Source organism: Carica papaya, chromosome 1, assembly GCF_054855325.1.
Source record: "Carica papaya isolate Zhongbai chromosome 1, ASM5485532v1, whole genome shotgun sequence".
Classification (NCBI taxonomy): domain Eukaryota; kingdom Viridiplantae; phylum Streptophyta; class Magnoliopsida; order Brassicales; family Caricaceae; genus Carica; species Carica papaya.
Genome location: NC_142309.1, coordinates 4301110 through 4319605, shown reverse-complemented (window position 1 = coordinate 4319605; position 18496 = coordinate 4301110). Strand labels below are relative to the sequence as shown.

At 33.8% G+C, this 18496-nt stretch overlaps 2 protein-coding genes across 4 annotated transcripts; one reads left to right on the top strand and one right to left on the bottom strand.

Moving 5' to 3' along the window:
• Positions 1–10772: 10772 nt before the first annotated feature.
• On the top strand, positions 10773–12546 carry GHS1 (Ribosomal protein S21 family protein). 3 transcript variants are annotated; one of them, XR_002539632.2, is made up of 3 exons: positions 10773–11242; positions 12121–12291; positions 12419–12546. XR_002539632.2 is itself a non-coding variant. In XM_022041574.2 (2 exons), exons 1-2 carry the CDS (start codon positions 10800–10802, stop codon positions 12224–12226), a joined length of 549 nt encoding a protein of 182 aa, XP_021897266.2. In that variant the 5' UTR covers positions 10773–10799; the 3' UTR covers positions 12227–12546. The 3 variants fall into 3 exon arrangements, 1 of the variants encoding a protein (XP_021897266.2); XR_002539633.2 differs by having other exon boundaries at positions 12416–12546; XM_022041574.2 differs by having other exon boundaries at positions 12121–12546.
• Positions 12547–13035: 489 nt separating this feature from the next.
• LOC110814179 (uncharacterized protein At4g15970-like) lies at positions 13036–14847 on the bottom strand. The gene is made up of 3 exons (XM_022041562.2): positions 14690–14847; positions 13844–14224; positions 13036–13697 (listed from the first exon to the last, which is right to left on the bottom strand). Exons 1-3 carry the CDS (start codon positions 14834–14836, stop codon positions 13218–13220), a joined length of 1008 nt encoding a protein of 335 aa, XP_021897254.2. The 5' UTR covers positions 14837–14847; the 3' UTR covers positions 13036–13217.
• Between the last annotated feature and the right edge of the window lie 3649 nt (positions 14848–18496).

The following is an 18496-nucleotide window of genomic DNA, read 5'->3' as shown; positions in this document are numbered from 1 at the left end:
AAATAATGTGTGACAGAACTAGTGGGCAGTTAGTCTTATCAAATGTCTGGAAATTTTTTTTAAAAAAATCAAAAATCAAAAAATTAAAAGTGTATAACTGCAATTTTTATATTTAAAAATTATTTTTATTAAATATTAAATATTTTTTAATTAAAAAATATTTTTATTTTAACAATATTTTTGGTAACCCACATCATAATAAATTACACCACATCAAAATGCTCACTAAACCCAATAAAACCATTTATTTATAAAATAATGATGATAATAACCATAGGAATAAAAAATATTAGAAAGCTTAAAGCTTACAACATCTGTCCAATTGATAAAGTTTGTGGCAATAAAAGAATCTAACAAAGTTTAATTAACAAAGATTAAGGGATGATTAAATTAATCCCCGTCCAATTGGACAGCAGATGCCACGCTTAACCCTAGAAAGTGGAAATCCATTGGATAAACCCTTCCTTCCTTTTAATGTTCTTTTTTTATATAATATAAAGTTAATTAATTGTTTGATTGAAAGTTTACATATATACATATATAACAGAGATACATATGTAGGTTCTCCACTTATTTTTGTTTGGTGGATTTGCCTTTTAGATAATATATATATTTTTTAAAGTGTACTATTATTGTTATTTATTGGGTTTTTTAAAATTTTTATTGTTGCAAAAAAAAATACATATTTAAAATGTTACTTTGGCATGAAAGTCACATCAATATAAACCCCAAAAAATATTTTTTTAAAAAAATTTATTTAAATATTTTAAATATAAAATTATTTAAAAAAAAAAAACTAGCATAAATACATTATTATATATTAAATAATAATAATAATAATAATAATAAATAATTTATTTATTTATATCACTGATTTCCTAAGTTTCATAACAAATTCCATCGATTAAATCTATTTTTTCAATAAATACGATACATATATATCATATAAATAAAGAGATCCATTTATCTATAGGAACAAAAAAAAAAAACATAATCAATAATTGAATTGATGATAAAATAAAATGATGGGTCTCAAACTGTAGCACCCCTGGTTGTTCTATAATTTCAAATTTCATCCGTGCTCTATTCTTTTATATTCACGATCTCATTCAAATCCAAACGAGCGACATGCATTCAATTCAATAGTCAACTATATCAATCCTATTAGTTCCACTTTACAACTAATAGTTTCGAGTGACAAATGATCCAAAAAGAAAAAGAATGTGTATCTAGTATAGAGAAGTAAACTCGTATGAATGTCTAGTGTGAATTTTGTATGTCAGTGTTCAGTTAACTTGATTCTTCTACATATTATCCTACCGTCTGGGGTTTTAGCTTCGACTCTTACCATATTGTATTTGTAAATGACATAGAGTGAGCATACTCTAGTCTAGTAGAATAAATTCAGAATTTCAAACAAAGCATGTAAATACATTTGAACCCCAAATCCGGCACTACCTCTACACCTATAACACAGTACTACTCTCACCTTTCCCTATGACTTTTTAATAACACCTATACGACAAGACCACTATCTCATTACCTCCACCCATCATTTCCTCTATGCACACGCAACTATCCCACTTCAACTCACATCATTAACTACCATACCAAGTTCTTACCAGCCCCTACGCTACGCTCACTCACCCTACACCTCCACACCATAATAGCACCACTATAACATTACCTCGAGGACACATCCCCTATGTATTCTCTACCCATGCTGACCTTTAATGGCCACACACGTGACTACAACAACAATATTCACATTCCACACAGTGAATATACACACACAACCTCGTCCTAGCCACCATATCACAATTCGACCACTCACGTATACACCAGCCACACATATATATACATGCAACATCTGTCAATTCAATCACAAAATCAAAACTCATGGAACATAGTCCACACTCACGTATATTGGCCCCAGTCAGCCACACACGTGTATCAGTAATATATATATATATATACATACAACCACGTCTCTCGAACTCACGACATATAGTGCACACTCACACACACCGAACCTTAATCGGCCACACGCACACATATTTTCAGTAGAACCAACATTAGTGCATCAACCTTCCTCTTTGTCGTCGTTAATATCGGTGCACCAACACTCCAAATCACGACACCAACATCGGCACCCTAGCTCATATCGGTGCACCAACACTCCAAATCACGAAACAACGTCGGCACCAACATCGGCATATATCGGTGCACCAACAGCTCATATCGGTGCACCAACATCGGCACACCAATGTCGTTAATATCGGTGCACTAACACTCCAAATCACGAAACAACAACGCATATCATCGTTCCTGGTTTCACGTAGACTCCCTCTCTCACCTATAACCCCTACTTCACACACATTCCAGCTCATCTCCTCCTTCACCGAACATAAACCTAAGCACACCATTCACCACACTCCTGCTCTACGATTGGCCTCCTCCTTTCACTTCCACCACTAAACACGCCGCTCTACTCCTTTCAGAATCATGAATCAACCACCGAATCGTCCAGATGGAAATTCACACTATATTAACATACAAAAGCCCAAAATTTAGAATTTATTTACCTCTGGCTTCCATCATCTCCTAGATTCGTAGAATGCCTTCACTCGTACTTCTCTTCGACTCTCTCCCGATCCCTTTCTAAATTTCCTCAATCTCTCTTCTCCCCTGTAGCCCGATCTCTCCTCATTTTCCCATATTTCTTTTTCTTTCTTTTTTTTTTTCTCAGCCAACCCCTATTTATATTTCCCTTCTCATCTAATCTCAGCCCTTCATTCTACCCCTCTAATCCTCATAGTTCACCTAACCCCTAAGTACATTACAACACCCCTCTAAAAGAAATTTAGACCCTCAAATTTTGTCACATTACCTTAAATAACTGCGGATAGTTAATTCTCATTTCGTCCTCTCGTTCCTAAGTTGCCTATTCGTTATTATGATGCTGCCATAATACTTTCACCATAGACACTACATGACTTCTCAATTTCCTTTATTGTCTATTTAGGATCCTGATTGGTTTCTCTTCGTAAGTTAGATCCCTTTCCAATAGAAGTGACTCATCTCGTATAATATGCGTCGGGTCGGGTTGATACTTCTGTAATATCAACACATGGAATACATTATAAACCCTAACATACTTCGGAGGGAGTGCGATCCGATACGCCACCATACCCACTTTTTTAAGAAGCTTAAAAGGACCTATAAATCGGAGGTTCAAATTTTCCTTTCTTTTCAAATATCAACAAGCCCTTCATGAGAGATACCTTCAAGAATACATGGTCCCCTACCTCAAAAGTCAAGTCTCGCCTTCAGTTGTCTACATACCCCTTTTATCTACTCTATGCCACCTGGAGATTCCTTTATATTACCTCCACTTTTGCAGTAGTCTCCTTTACCAATTTCGGTCCTAGTAATTGCCTCTCGTTGACCTCATCCTAATAAATGGGTAACCTGCAGGGTCTGCCATATAGAGCCTCATAGGGAATCATTCTGATGCTAGCATGGTAACTATTATTATATACGAATTCCATTAGAGACAACATTCTCATGCTCTTCCAACTGAGGACATCTGCTATTACATTACCTTTTGCTGGATGGTATTGAATTTTAAAATCAAAGTCTTTCAACAAATCTATCCACAATCTTTGTCGCATATTCAGTTCCCTCTGTGTGAATAAATACTGCAAGCTCTTGTGATCGATATAAATTTCAAAAGTTTTTCCATATAGGTAATGTCGTCATAGTTTCAATGCATAAATTACTGCCGTCAATTCCAAATGATGTGTTGGATAATTTCTTTTGTGTACTTTCAACTGTCTGAATCCGTAAGCAATTACCTTCTCAAGTTGCATAAGAACACAGTCCAACCCTAAATATAAGCCATCATTGTACACTACAAAACTCCCTTCCCCAGATAGAATAATCAATATTGGTGTTGTAGTGAGTTTCCACTTAAGTTTATTAAAACTAGCCTCATAGTCATCATCCCATTGAAACTTTACACTCTTCTTAGTTAATCGAGTAAACGATGTTGCAATACTCGAAAAACTTTTGACAAACCTGCGATAATATCCTGCTAATCCCAAAAAACTCCTGACCTCTACCACAATGTTCGGTCTTTCCCACTTAACTACTGCTTCCACTTTCACAGGATCCACAAATACTCCCTTTTCTTACACAATATGACCCAGAAATAATATTTGCTCTAACCAAAATTCACACTTACTAAACTTAGCATACAACCTGGCCTTCTGAAGGATCTCCAATACAATCACTAGATGTTTAACATGTTCTTCTAAATCTCTGAAATATATCAATATATTATCTGTAAACACTACCACATAGTAGTTCAAGAGAGGTCTGACCACTCGATTCATTAGATCCATGAATATTGTAGGTGTATCCCTTAGTCCAAAAGGCATGATAAGAAATTTGTAGTTCCTGTACCTGGTGCGAAACACCGTCTTTGATATGTCCTCAACCCTCATTCTTAACTGATGATACCCAAACCATAAGTCTATCTTTGAAAATATTCTGACCCTCTGCAACTGATCAAAGAGGTCATCTATTTTCGGGAGTGGATACTTATTTTTTATGGTTACTTGATTCAGGTCTCTGTAGTCTATACACACGCGCATAGTCTAATCTTTCTTCTTCATAAACAATATTGGGGCTCCCCACGGTGACACATTCGACCTTATGAACTTTTTGTCCAACAGTTACTGTAATTGCTTACTCAGTTCCAACAATTCTGATCTCGCCATCCTATATGGGATCTTGGAATAGGTTGTGTTTCTGGTTGTAACTCTTTTGTAAACTCAACTTTCTGGTTGGGTGGTAAGCTAGGGAAGTCCTCTGGGAATACATTAGAAAAATCTCGTACTACAGGTATCTTTTACAGAGTGAGTCACTTACGCTCATGATCTATCAAACACATTAGTAAGAACGTTACTTTGACTGTATATGAACTAAAAATGTCACCTACCACAATCATAGAACCCATCAGTATATCATGCATTATGAGGTATAAACAATAAATAAAAGTACCACTATTTATTACCACCTCTAACCCCAAAATATATATTTTTTTATGCTGTACAATTCATCCCTCTTTTTTTTATATAGAGAAAGGCTCTTCATCCGAGATTCTAAACACCATTTTTTTACGGAAGTAGTCTACATGTACATGATGAGTGGTAAGTCAATCCATGTCTAAAATTACATCAAAATCTCTAATGTCTGGTAGAATCAAATTTGCTTCTAATTCCATCTTTGCTCCTTCTATCCCACATGAGTTATATATTACATTAGTATATAGGGCACCACTAGTGGGAGTGGATACTGTAAGCATGCAATCTAACACTATCGAGTCTACCCTCAACTTAGGCACAAACATGCATGAAGTGAATGAGTCCGTGGCTCTCAAATCAATCAAAACTCTAGTAGGCAAACTCGAAACATAGAGTGTACCTTGTATCATTTATGGAGTGGCTTTTGTATCTTGAGCAGTTAGGGCAAATACCCCCCTGCACCAACAGTCTACTAGGCTCCCTAAGTAGGGGATAATCTCACACGAAGTGCTGGGTATTGCCACATCGGTAACATCCTTAACTAACAGTTATACACGAGTGATCTCCATGACTCCTGGCACATCATGGACAATCTGTACTCCTTGAGGTTATCTAGTGACCTGGAGTTAAGTTTTACATTGTTCTCTATCTTTTATCTGTTTGACTAGGTTGTGGTGGTATTCGTTTGTGGCCAAAAAATCCTTTACTATACTCCAGTTGTTCCCTGAGCAGGGTCTCTACTAGTTGTGCCTTCTCCAACACTGTTTGATATGTGGGTAAGGTGAACACCGGTACCTGATGATACAGTTATGGTCTCAACCCCTTTTTAAACCTCATAGCCTTTTTTCACTCATTCATCATAATCTCTATAACAAATTATCCCAAGCTTATACATTTATCTGCATATTCTGCCACTAAAAATTTTCCTTATCGGAGCTCTGCAAATTCAGTTTTTTTTTTTTCATTTAAAAAAATATAAAAAATACTCTGCATTGAAGGTCTCCATGAACATTTCCCAAGTTATTGGGGGGACTAAGGCTCCCCTATTTAAACTCCACCATCGCTCCACCGGTCCTTTCAACATAAAGATAGTTAGTTGTACTTTCTGTTCTGAGGTAACTTCTATTATATCAAATAATTTCTCAGTTTTTTTTATCTAGTATTCAGCAACCAATGGATCGGAACCCCCATTGAATGCCGAAGGATTGAGCCTCTGATACTTCTCAATGTTACTTGTGTTTACTCCACCCTGACTAGCATTATATTGTGGGATGTAAGAGACCTCTCTTAGATCATCACTATCAGGCATTCGACCACTCTACATAGGCAGTTAAAATCATTTTGGTGACTAGCTGTTTGCCCCACCTGTGGTGCCGGTGGGGCGAAAGTGGGCCTCTGGTGAGTAGTGAGTGGTGCAGATGGGCAAGGAGTCGGTCCTTAAAAAGTAGAGAGGGGCACCTGATGAAAGGAAGACGCCCCCTGCGGTGCAGTTGGTGGATCCTGGGGTGTTGGGGTGGATCCCCTCCTAGGACGACCTTTGCCTCTCTTCATCCCCTTTCCTTGTCTACCTACATCACAATAGCCTTCGTCAGTCACTCGACCTAAAATGTGCCTACAATCTACCACATAATTTAACCCTAGAAACTTGTTCTAATACCAACTGTATACCCCTAGGTGTTCTATAGTCTTAAATTTCACCTGTGCTCCATTCATTTATATTCATGATCTCATTCAAATCTAAACAAGCAACATGCATTCAATTCAATAGTCAACTACATCAATCCTATTAGTTTTACTTTACAACTAATAGTTTTGAGTAATAAATGATCTAAAAAGGAAAAAAATGTGTGTTTAGTATAGAGAAGTAAACTCATATGAATGTTTAGTGTGAATTTTATATGTCAGTGTTCAGTTAACTTGATTCCTCTACGTATTGTCCCACCGCCTGGGGTTTTAGCTCTAACTCTTGCACTATTATATGTGTAAATGACATACAACGAGCATATTCTAGCTCAGTAAAACAAATTCAAAATTTCAAATAAAGCATGAAAATACATTTAAATGCCAAATTCGGTACTACCCCTACCCCTATAACACAGTACCACTCTCACCTTTCCCTATGACCTTTAGTAACACCTATACGAAAAGACCACCATCCCATTGCCTCCACCCATCTAGGTGTTATGATGTACCTGGGGGTTAGGTAAATGGTCATGATTAGAGGGGTAGAATGAAGGGCTGAGATTAGATGATAAGGGAAATATAAATAGGGGTGGGTTGAGACCAAAAAAAAAAAGAAAAAAAGAAAGAAAATGAAATAGGGGAAAAGGAGGAGAGATAGAAGAGAGATTGAGGAAATTTGAAAGGGGATTTGAGAGAGGGAGTCGAAGAGAAGTACGAGTGAAGGCGTTCTACAAATCTAGGTGACGATGGAAGCCATAAGTAAATAAATTCTAAATTTTAGGTTTTTATAAGGTAACATAGTGTGAATTTCCATCAGGTCGATTCATGATTTTGAAGGAGTAGAATGATGAAGAACAATGGATAGAGATTGTTTAGTGGTGAAAGTGAAAGGATGAGGCCAATCGTAGAGCATGAGTGTAGTGAATGGTGTGTTTAGGTTTGTGTTCAGTGAGGGAGGAGATGAGCTAGAATGTGTGTGAAGTAGGGGCTATAGGTGAGAGAGGGAGTCTATGTGAAACCATGAATGGTGATATGCGTTGCCGTTTCAAGGTGTTAGGGTGCTGATGTTGGTGTCGTGATTTGGAGTATTGGTGCGCCGATATTGGCGATGACAAAGAGGAAGGTTGATGCACCAATGTTGGTGCTACTGAAAAGATGTATGCGTGTGGCCGATTAAGGGTCGATGTGTGTGAATGTGCACTAAATGTTGCGAGTTCAGGAGACGTGGTTGTATGTATATATATATATATATAATCAGTATGCGTGTGTGGTCGACCGAGGCTGGTGTGCGTGAGTATGGACTGTGTTCCATGAGTTTTGATTTTGTGATTGAATTGACAGATGTGGTGTGTGTATGTATGTGTGGTTGGTGTGTGCATGAGTGGCCGAACTGGGGCCGGTATATATATATCTATATATATATATGGATGGTGCTCACGGTTGATTGTGATGTGGTGGCTAGGAGGAGGCTATGTGTGTATTCACTATGTGGAGTGTGAATATTGTTGTGGTAGTTGCGTGTGTGGCCATTAAAGGTCGGTATGGGTATAGAAAACGTAGACGATGTGCCCTAGAGGTAATGTTGAAGTGGTGTTGTTGTGGTGTGGAGGTATAGGGTGAGTGAACGTAGCGTAAGGGCTGGTAGGAACTTGATATGGTAGTTAATGATATGAGTTGAAGTGGGATAGTTGTGTGTGCATAGAGGAAAGAATGGGTGGAGGTAACGGGATGGTGGTCTTGTCGTATAGGTATTACTAAAATGTCATAGAAAAAAGTGAGAGTAGTACTGTGTTATAAGTGTAGGGGTAGTGTCGGATTTAGGGTTCAAATGTATTTTCATGCTTTATTTAAAATTCTGAATTTGTTTTATTGGACTAAAGTATTCTTACTTTATGTCATTTGCAGATATAATAGGGTAGGAGTTAGAGCTAAAACTCCAGACGGTGGGACAATACGTAAAGGAATCAAGTTAACTGAACACTAGAATACAAAATTCACATACGACATTTATACAAGTTTACTACTCTATACCAGACACACATTCTTTTCCTTTTTGGATCATTTGTCACTCAAAACTATTAGTTGTAAAATAGAACTAATAGAATTGATGTAGTTGACTATTGAATTGAATGCATGTTGCTTATTTGGATTTAAATGAGATCATGAATATAAATGAACAGAGCACAGGTGAAATTTGGGACTTTAGAACACCCAAGAGTGTTACACAAATTTATGATAAAGAAAAATAATTTTTAATTTAGTTCTCTACCTTAATAGCAAAAAATAAAAAAATTAATCAAATTCTATTGAATTTGATTTTTAGTGATCATTTATAAAAAATAATAATAATAATTTTATTTATTAAATAGTTGAACAAGCGAGAACAATTTATTTGCAATATTGTAATAGTTTAAATTCCAATGTAAATGGGTACGGACATTCGTACAATATTTTATACAATTGCGTATGTAATATTTATTATAATTATTAATCAAAAATATTTTATAAACGTTTATACTTATTTATATTTGTGGTTTAAATTGTTACAAATATTTAATTGATATTTATAAAAACTATCTAGTAATACATTATGAGGTGTATATATATATACTTAGTGTGAACGGATATTCCTTGTCCATCATCATAAACACCATTAAAATGTAAAAGTAAAAATTAAAAATTAAAAATTTAGGCTAATTAAGAATGATATGATGGTAGACAAGAGGTAAAGCCGGCAGCCCTGCTGACTTTACAAAACCCTAATTATTAAAACTAAACCCACTAGCTTTAATTAATCATTTTGATTTAATTGGTTAAGTAAAAAATTAAATAATACTTGCCATTTCATGGAGATATATGGGTTTACTAAACAAACCACTTTTTAAGAATTGACAATTTGCTTATTGGAGGCTTTCAAAACATTTTATATACATATATATATATATATATATATATATATATATATATACATACATTTTTTATGGGGTAACCTTTAAAAATTGGGTCATCCCCCTATTGTAGGTAGATACGCACGAACTTACAAGGATTGGGGAACGGGCAAGTGGTTATAAATTTAATTGATAATTAACAATATTATGTTATAACGACTGAATAATTTTATATTTTAATTAAAAATTATAAATTTAAACGTAATTCATAATATAAAAATTTATTTAATATTAAAAATATTAAAAAAAAAATTGATTGAAAATAATAAAAAATAATTAAATTAACAAATTATTTATGAACTTATTTAATCTAATTCATTCAAATTCGATGTAATAATAATTTTATTCTTTAAATTTCAGAGATTTGGGTTTAGCATTCCATAATCCTTTAGAACACAATTTATAAAATAAACTATATATATTCTTGTATGATATATGACAAGTTTATTATAAGTTGAGGAAGGATAAGAGAAAAATTGGAAGTAATGACCAATGAGGAGGAAGTGGCGGTGTAGCCGGCAAATGGGTAAGCATATTATATATATATATATATATATAGAGAGAGACACACACAGACACATATACATATACATACATATATATGTATAGTGGATGGCTTAGCTCATAAAATTTGCCTTCCACATCACTTGTTGCTCGAATTTCCACTTTAATTTCCAATCATCAAATTTCATTTTATTGTTGGATTTTGACCTTTGATAAAAGGGACCTAAGATTTGGGGTAATACTCTAACCATTATTTTACATTTTTTAGTTTAAATATTTTCCTAATTCACTCTATAAATACAATTAAATATAAATTTTAAATAAATTTCACCACCAAATTTTATTTGCTATATATATATATATAGGTAGGTTAAGTCTCTTTTACAGCATATCAGATTTGGGCCTCTTATATGTGGAATTTTGGAAAAGGCCTTTTATAAATACCATCCGGGTCAAAATGGAGGCCCAATTTTTACCCCGAATCCTTAAAAATTAAAGATCCGATCCGACCCGATTGGAAACCAACAAAAAAATGCAACATTATTATTATCCACAATTCCATCATCATCCATCCATGGCTACTTCCTTCTCTCTCCCCAATTTCATCTCCTTCCTCTTCCCCTCAAACCCACCTCCGCCACCGCCGAAACTCCCGCTTTCCGATGTCCATCTCCCGTCCTCTTCTCATGCACAGAAGCTCAGAAACGGGTCGGTTTCAATGGCGGGCCAAGAGGCTCACTCGTCTTACTCTTCTTCGTCTTCGTCTCTATCCGCTGAATTGTCGTCTGTAGTATGCCCGTCTGTCGCGTACGCGAACACCCTTTTCTTTAGATCAGCGTACAATGTGCAGGTGATTGTGGACGACAACGAGCCGGAGGAGAGGCTGCTGAACAGGTTCAGGAGAGAGGTCATGAAAGCTGGGGTTATTCAGGAGTGTAAGAGAAGAAGGTTTTTTGAGAATAAGCAGGATGAGAAGAAGAGAAAGTCACGCGAGGCTGCGAAGCGTAATCGACGAAGGTTTAACTTTTCCCCCTTTTTTTTTCTGTTTTTCCTATTTTCTTTCTTGGTTGGTTGGTGGGAAAACTTCAGGGACAAAAAACTGAAGGGAGTTTAGGGTGAGTGATTATTTATGTACATAGGGAAATGGGTAGTTTGGATGCTTGGTTATGTTTGGTGTGAGGGAATTTTTTGGCAGAGAAAAACAAAGTTCCGTTCTTCGTGCCTGATCACTTCACTGTTCATCTTTAAATTAGGGTATAAATTTAAGCTTTTCTGGGTTTCGTGACCGGATTTTAACACAGAAAAGATAAGTCATAATGATATGATTCCAGTGATCTTCTTGATCACAAAGCTTTTATAGAATAACTGAAATATCAAGTTCTTCTCCTAGGATGATAAGAAAGAAAATTTGGGCATGTATAAATTACCAGTTTCATTTGTTTTAAGAGTATGGAGTTTTCTGGCAATGGCGAGAAACCCCCCCACGCGCTGTGAATGGTTATCGCCTTTGAAGAAACCAAGCAAAAAATATTTCTTTGTTTCTATTTCTCGAATTTACATGTATTTTATACCTAAATTTTAGAACATGGTTTCATGAACAATCATGTGCATGTAAAGATATGAACTAAAGAAATCAAAGGTAGAAATGTTGTAATGTGCCAAATGTAACTTCCATGTTTCATTTTTTGTGGACAAACCAACAATGTGTTCTTACAAGGAAATCCTTTACTCTTTTCAGTAAGTCAATATAGGATCCTTCTTGTGTCTTTGTATTACCTGTCTATGTCGAACAGTTTTGCGGACTTCCTAGTCCTTTGGCTTGTTCTGCTTGGCTTTTAGTTAAAATATTTCTTGGAGATGATTATTGACCATTCCCCATTTTGCACAATGACCAGGCGGGGCCAGTTTAGATCTTTTCAAAACAAGCAAGAGACACCTGTAGTTAAGAAAGATGAGGATGAAGATAACTGGGAAATGCCGGAGGGAGATCTCCCATATTGACAACATTTCACTATGCTTTTAGTTCTTGGACTCGACAGATTTCGTTTTCCAGTTTTTTGACCCATGTAAGTTGCATGAAGTGATCGAGTTATTTTATTGACCTAGTGCCCTGTAATTTTGGCAATTTTAAGTAATATATATATGTTTCAGTTCATTCCCAAACGTGTTATGTAGCTCTTATTTATTTAGCAGGGGTAGAAGAGGTGCTTCTTAAATGTGACATAAGGTGAAAGGTCTTTTTGGCAAATGGACAGCAAACTTTTACATTTCTGTATTACTTGTGAAAGAGGAGATAATCTGCATTATACTTACTGCCCCAATGATAGTTATTCCTTACCCATTTTCTGACTAGATTTGTAAATTGTGATGATATTGGAAATGAAAATATTATGAGAAAAAAGGGTGATGATGCTGGAGAGTTGCCCTAAGTCATGTGTGTGGTGTAAGACATAAATAGCTTGATTGTGAGACTGATTCAAAGAGATGCACTACTTGTGATGATGTTGGATACCGATGTTATAAGAAATGAAGCTGATGATGATAAAGGTTTACACTAGATTGATGTGGGTTCTTGGAGGAATTGTTCCTCTGATTAATCTTATTGTATTTCATGTAATTCAGTAATTTTCTGCAATAATACTTAACATGGTGTGGTAACCTGAGTGTTATTTAAAAGAAAATAGTGCAGTAATAAGCTACACAATGTTAACTGATTACCGCAAAATTGTTGGATTGCTATGAATTTTGAGAAAATTATCACGAGGTCATTATTCCTCCTATGTATCATAAATTCTACGAAGCGATGTAAGTAGTGGGAAAGCTATAAGTAGCATCACTCTGATACTGAATCAAGCAGGTACATTATACTCTGTGTACTTCCTTGTCTGGTATGTTTCTACATTTCTGTTAGGTACGTAAGCATTCATATAACTCTGAACTCCCCCCCTACTTTGCTGGTGTCAAACTTATTTGCCTGCGCCCTGCAATGCCCTCATTCTATGCATTTCGTTGGAGCTTTCCACGAGGAAATCTCCCATTGGAAACCAGCAGCGGCAACCTTCTTCCAATCATCAAGGAGAAGCTTGAGTTCATGGACTTTACTCTTAGTATTCTCACAGCAATTTGCATGGAATGTACTGATCTTGCTCAGCTTTACTTCTGGATTACAAAATCCCACGAAATTCGTCAGATTCAGATGATTCAGTCGGTGTCCAAGTTTCGTTTCGATTCCAGTGTACTCCAGGATTTCACAGAAAGATTTATGTTCGTAATCGGGAAACAAGAACCTCATCAACTTCACCATCTTGAAGATTTCAAGGGTTGAATCAAATGACTTGGCGTGGAAGAATCCTGCATCTGCTCTGGTTTCGATGTTTGGTTGATTTGCAGTGGAGAAATCACAGGTAACTTCAATTTCTTTTTCAGGGTCCAAGTGTGGAAATGGATTCCTAAGCCACATCACATCTGCCTCCTGCGGCCATAGTTCCTTAATATTAAGCTAAAGACTGAGAACAAATTTAGCTTGTTCATCCAAGTATAGAATGTCTTAGTCTATGTTCTTGACAAATTTAGAAATGATGCGATGATGAACACGAGAGTAGAGGAATAAGATATTACCGTGAAAACGACATTGTAACCCAATTCTAGAACTTGTTTGAGCAAATTGATTATACCGGCACCAAAAGTAGGATGATCCGGGTTTTTGGACTGAATCTTACGGTTAGTTTGATTGGGAGAGGAGTTTTTGAGAAGGAAGCAATTGGGATGAATTGAATTACAGTAACGAAAAGCTTGTTTATCAAGAGTGGCAATCACAATGTGATTCAACAAGGGTTTGGTAGCTTGACCAATTTGAAAGCTCTCAAGGAAGAGGTCAAGAACAGAGCCTGAAGTTGCCCATGCTTTGTTAACAACTGTTAATACGATTGTTCTGTCTTCCATTGTTGCTCTTCTCAGAACTTGCAACAAGATGCTTTTGCTTTTGGAGGAATAAGCAGGCTGGGAAACAAAAAACAAAGCATTGGTATCAAGATTAGTTTCAACCCATTACATTATTGCAACTATATATGCACACATATACTAATTATTACTGAATTATTGCATAATAATATACAATTATTGTAAAGTATTTATTTTATTTAATTTCAAGTTAAATATTTTAACTGTTTGATATAATGAAAGAAATTATGATTTGCACAATTAACTTGACAAATAATTTTAACCCTACAATTACGAATTTGTACTTTTATTTATCATTAAATAAATTACAAAAATAACAAATTTAATACCTCTTCTCTCTTCACTATGAATTTCAATTTCTTAATTTTAAAAATTGTCAAGAGAATCCAAAATTAAACCATCCAAGACAAGAGACCTAATACATACATACATAAATACATACAGCGCACATATATATATATATATATATATATATGTATAAGTAAGAAAAAAAGTTGATCTTACAGGTTGAGGAGTGAAGAGCCATGATTTGACATAACTTGGATAAGGGGAATGATTAGACTGATGCAAAATCAACCACATAATGAAGATGAGAAAAGAAGCTATCACAAACCTCAGACACTTCTCTACCTTCAAAACTCCCATCACCATTTTTCTCCAAATTATTTAGAAAAAAAAAAAACATGTTAGGATTTAATTTATTTTTTAATAAATATTATGATACTGAGAAATATTAAAGGAGCAAATTAAAAACGGAAAAAAAAAATATTAATAAATACTATGAATCGTAAGGGATTTGTTGGTATGTACATACATACATACATATATATCATATCGTATACTATGTTTTTAATGTTGGGTGATATGAGAAAATCTTTTTGGGAATCACAGTTCAAAATCCTAGTAATTACACACATATATACATACATATGTTGGTATATATATGGTTTATACATATATACATATATATATATATATATCATATACCGTGCTTTCGATGTTGGGTAATATGAGAAAATCTCTTTGAGCAATTTTTGGGATTTGGTTCAAAATCCTTGTAATTACATATATATATATATATATAAAGTACATCTTGTGTTTCTTAGTATCCCTATTGTTTTTATGAACAAAAAAAAAAGTTATTGATTAAAAATATCATATTAAATCTATAAGCTTTATATATGATATATAATATGGAATTTAATTATTTTTTGGACTAATTTAATTTTCAAATTTTAATTTCCCAATCTGTAAGATTGATGTAGAATTTGATTCGAGAATGTTGGAGATGAGAAACAATAAGATGATAAGAGAACGGAAATTTAGGATATTATATAATACACACACACACACACACACACACACATATATATATATATATATATAAGTTTCCTATTTTCTTAAGTTATAAATAATTTTTGGACAAAAATACCTTTACAACATGTCAATTTCTGATATCTTCATTTGGTAGGTGTGTATAAGGTCTTTTTAAGACAAAAAAAAAAAAGTAATAACTTGATATATAAGCATAGTGTAGGTTTATATTGATGCAATTAAAAATGTAAAATATAATTTGATATAATTATATAAATGCAATATTAGTTTTTTGATATTAACCCTTTAATTAGCTACAAACTACTTACTTATATTAGAAGGTAAAAATTAAAATAATAATAATAATCAATTGGTATATACAATTTTTTTTTAAAATTTATCGCGTAATTAATTTAAGAGAGAATAATCAATTTATACGTTTTAAAAATTTTAGAAACTAAAAAAATAACCGAAATATCATAATCAACTTAACCCATCGAATTATATAGCATAATCAAACTGGATTGTCCGAATTTATTTGATCAATTCGGTTAATAACTGAGTATTCGATAAAAATAATTGTTAAAAAATTTATTATCTTATAAAAAAATTGAAATTATGTACTTGTTATAAATAACTTTGAAAATTTTATATAAATTTTTATTAAAATCTAAATTCATTTTTTAAAAGTTTTAAATTATAATTTTTGTGTTTAAAGACATATTAAGTTTTGGTTTTAACTTTTGTTAATGTTTTTTTTTTTTTAATTTTATCTATTTGATTGCAAACCTATTTTTGAAATGTAAAAATTAAAACAAAAACTTACTCCAAGCTATAGTTAATAGACAAAAGCATATATATATAATTTTTGTTCAACAATAAAATATTAATTTTTATTGAATTAAATATTAATGATTAATTATTATTAATTTATAATATATACATAAAATAATAGTGAGTTATATATTTTCATTAACATTGAAATTTATAATATTGGAGCTGAAAATTTTTTAATTATTAAAATACTTTGTTGTTGATTATTGATAACCACTTTAAATTAGTCAAACTAACACATGATTATGATGCCTTCCAAGTTTTAGTTATTTTTCACTAATAATTGAATCACATGCTCATTTTTTAAATAAATATTACATATATATATATATTATATTCATTTTATTACATGTGTATGAAATGCATGATTGGTAACAAAACAATAATTTAGAAGAGGATACGTCACATAAAGGTCTTTAATTTTTTATATAATTATAACTATATTCTCAACATTATTATATTTCTGAAAAATAAAATATGACAAATACATAAAAAATTTTATGATTGATAAACAACTCCGGTCATTAAATCGTACGGTCAACAGCGAGCCACGCGTTACGTTATTATAGGTGGTCAAACATCCAATAAGATTGTTGTGGCACGTAATCAGCAACGTGGTCGGCGAGACAGCCAAGCAACGCGGCTTTTGGATCAAAAAGATCAGGTGGTCTAAACGTTTGACCATCACCGTCGCAACGCGCACCGTAGGATGGTCGCCACTTGGCATCGGGCCCACAACCGTGACAGTACTGCCAGTTATTTGTCAATTTTTCGCACGTGAATCTCACCCTGATTTTTTTTTGTCATCAATCAAGAAACTGAAGGCTCGTGGGACCCACTCCCATGTTGATCCCCCATGAAATAATACCCAATACATCTAACCATGTCCCTTTTTTTTCCATCTCCTAAAACGACAGCGTTTGATGGATAAGGTGGCTTTTGAGAGAACCGAAGGGCCGTTTTTTCCTGCGCCGTTGATCTTCTTGTCACTCCGTCTTGATAATCGACACGTGTAACGTCATAGATGTAGCCTTTCTATCTTCTTTGCTTATCTGGAAAAGGGATGAGCTGGCACCATAAAAGTGTAAGCAACAAGATGCCAATTGGGCAATACTGTGGGACCCAGTAATAAAACGATAATGATATTGATTATATTACTTAATAATTCCAATTTTCTATAATTAATTTGCGAGATATTTTCTTATATTAATATTTCGTTATCCTCATTAATATTTTTTTAATTGATTATTTAAAAACCTTAAATATTATTTTATCAACCAATTTGTGAGATATTTTGGTAGATTAATCTATTAACTTAAATAACTCAAAAGGGTAACTAAAAAATTAATAATATGGTCCAAGTTGTGAGATATTTGTTGCTTGATGCAACTAAAATGAATAATTTAAAGTCTCAAATATTGAATGGACCACTTGTTGGTGCATATATTTGTTTTATGATAAAAATCTAATTAAAGTGAGTGAATTACATATAAAAAATTTGAAAAATTCAATAACCAACAGCACAGTTAGCACAGTGAGTTAGATATTTGTGCTATTGTAACGGCTCCGTAAATTAAAAAGAAATGTATATATATTTATTCTAAGTGCGAAAGCGAAATAAAATGTATTATGATTAATATCCCTTACACAATAACCAAAACGAATTAAAGTATGAAAAAATATGTAACGGCCCCGGAAAATATTAAAATGAAATGAGTATTTAAATATATCGAATGCGGAAGCGAGATCAAAATTTCAGTTAACATCCCTTACACGAAAAACCAAACAAACGTACTTAAAATATAAAAGGTTAAACTAACTAAGAAAGAAAACTCGAAAATAAACTATGCGTATGACTACAGAGTCTCTAGGCATCCCCTTCGTCGTCCTCCTGCGGAACGGGCTCGGGAACCATGTCTTCCTGATCTGAAATGGTTAATTAAGGAGTGAGCTACACTAGCCCAGTAAGAACATCACGATATCTCACCGTCACGGAAATAAAGGTGGGTAGAAAACCACAAAAAGACCAATGGAGCATAATTTACAACAAAACCTTTTATCAATAATAAAACTTTTACCATCCACTTACCTTGGTGGAATTTATGAAAACAATATGAGAAAAACAATAACATTATCATAATCATTGAATAATCTAAGCTGTAA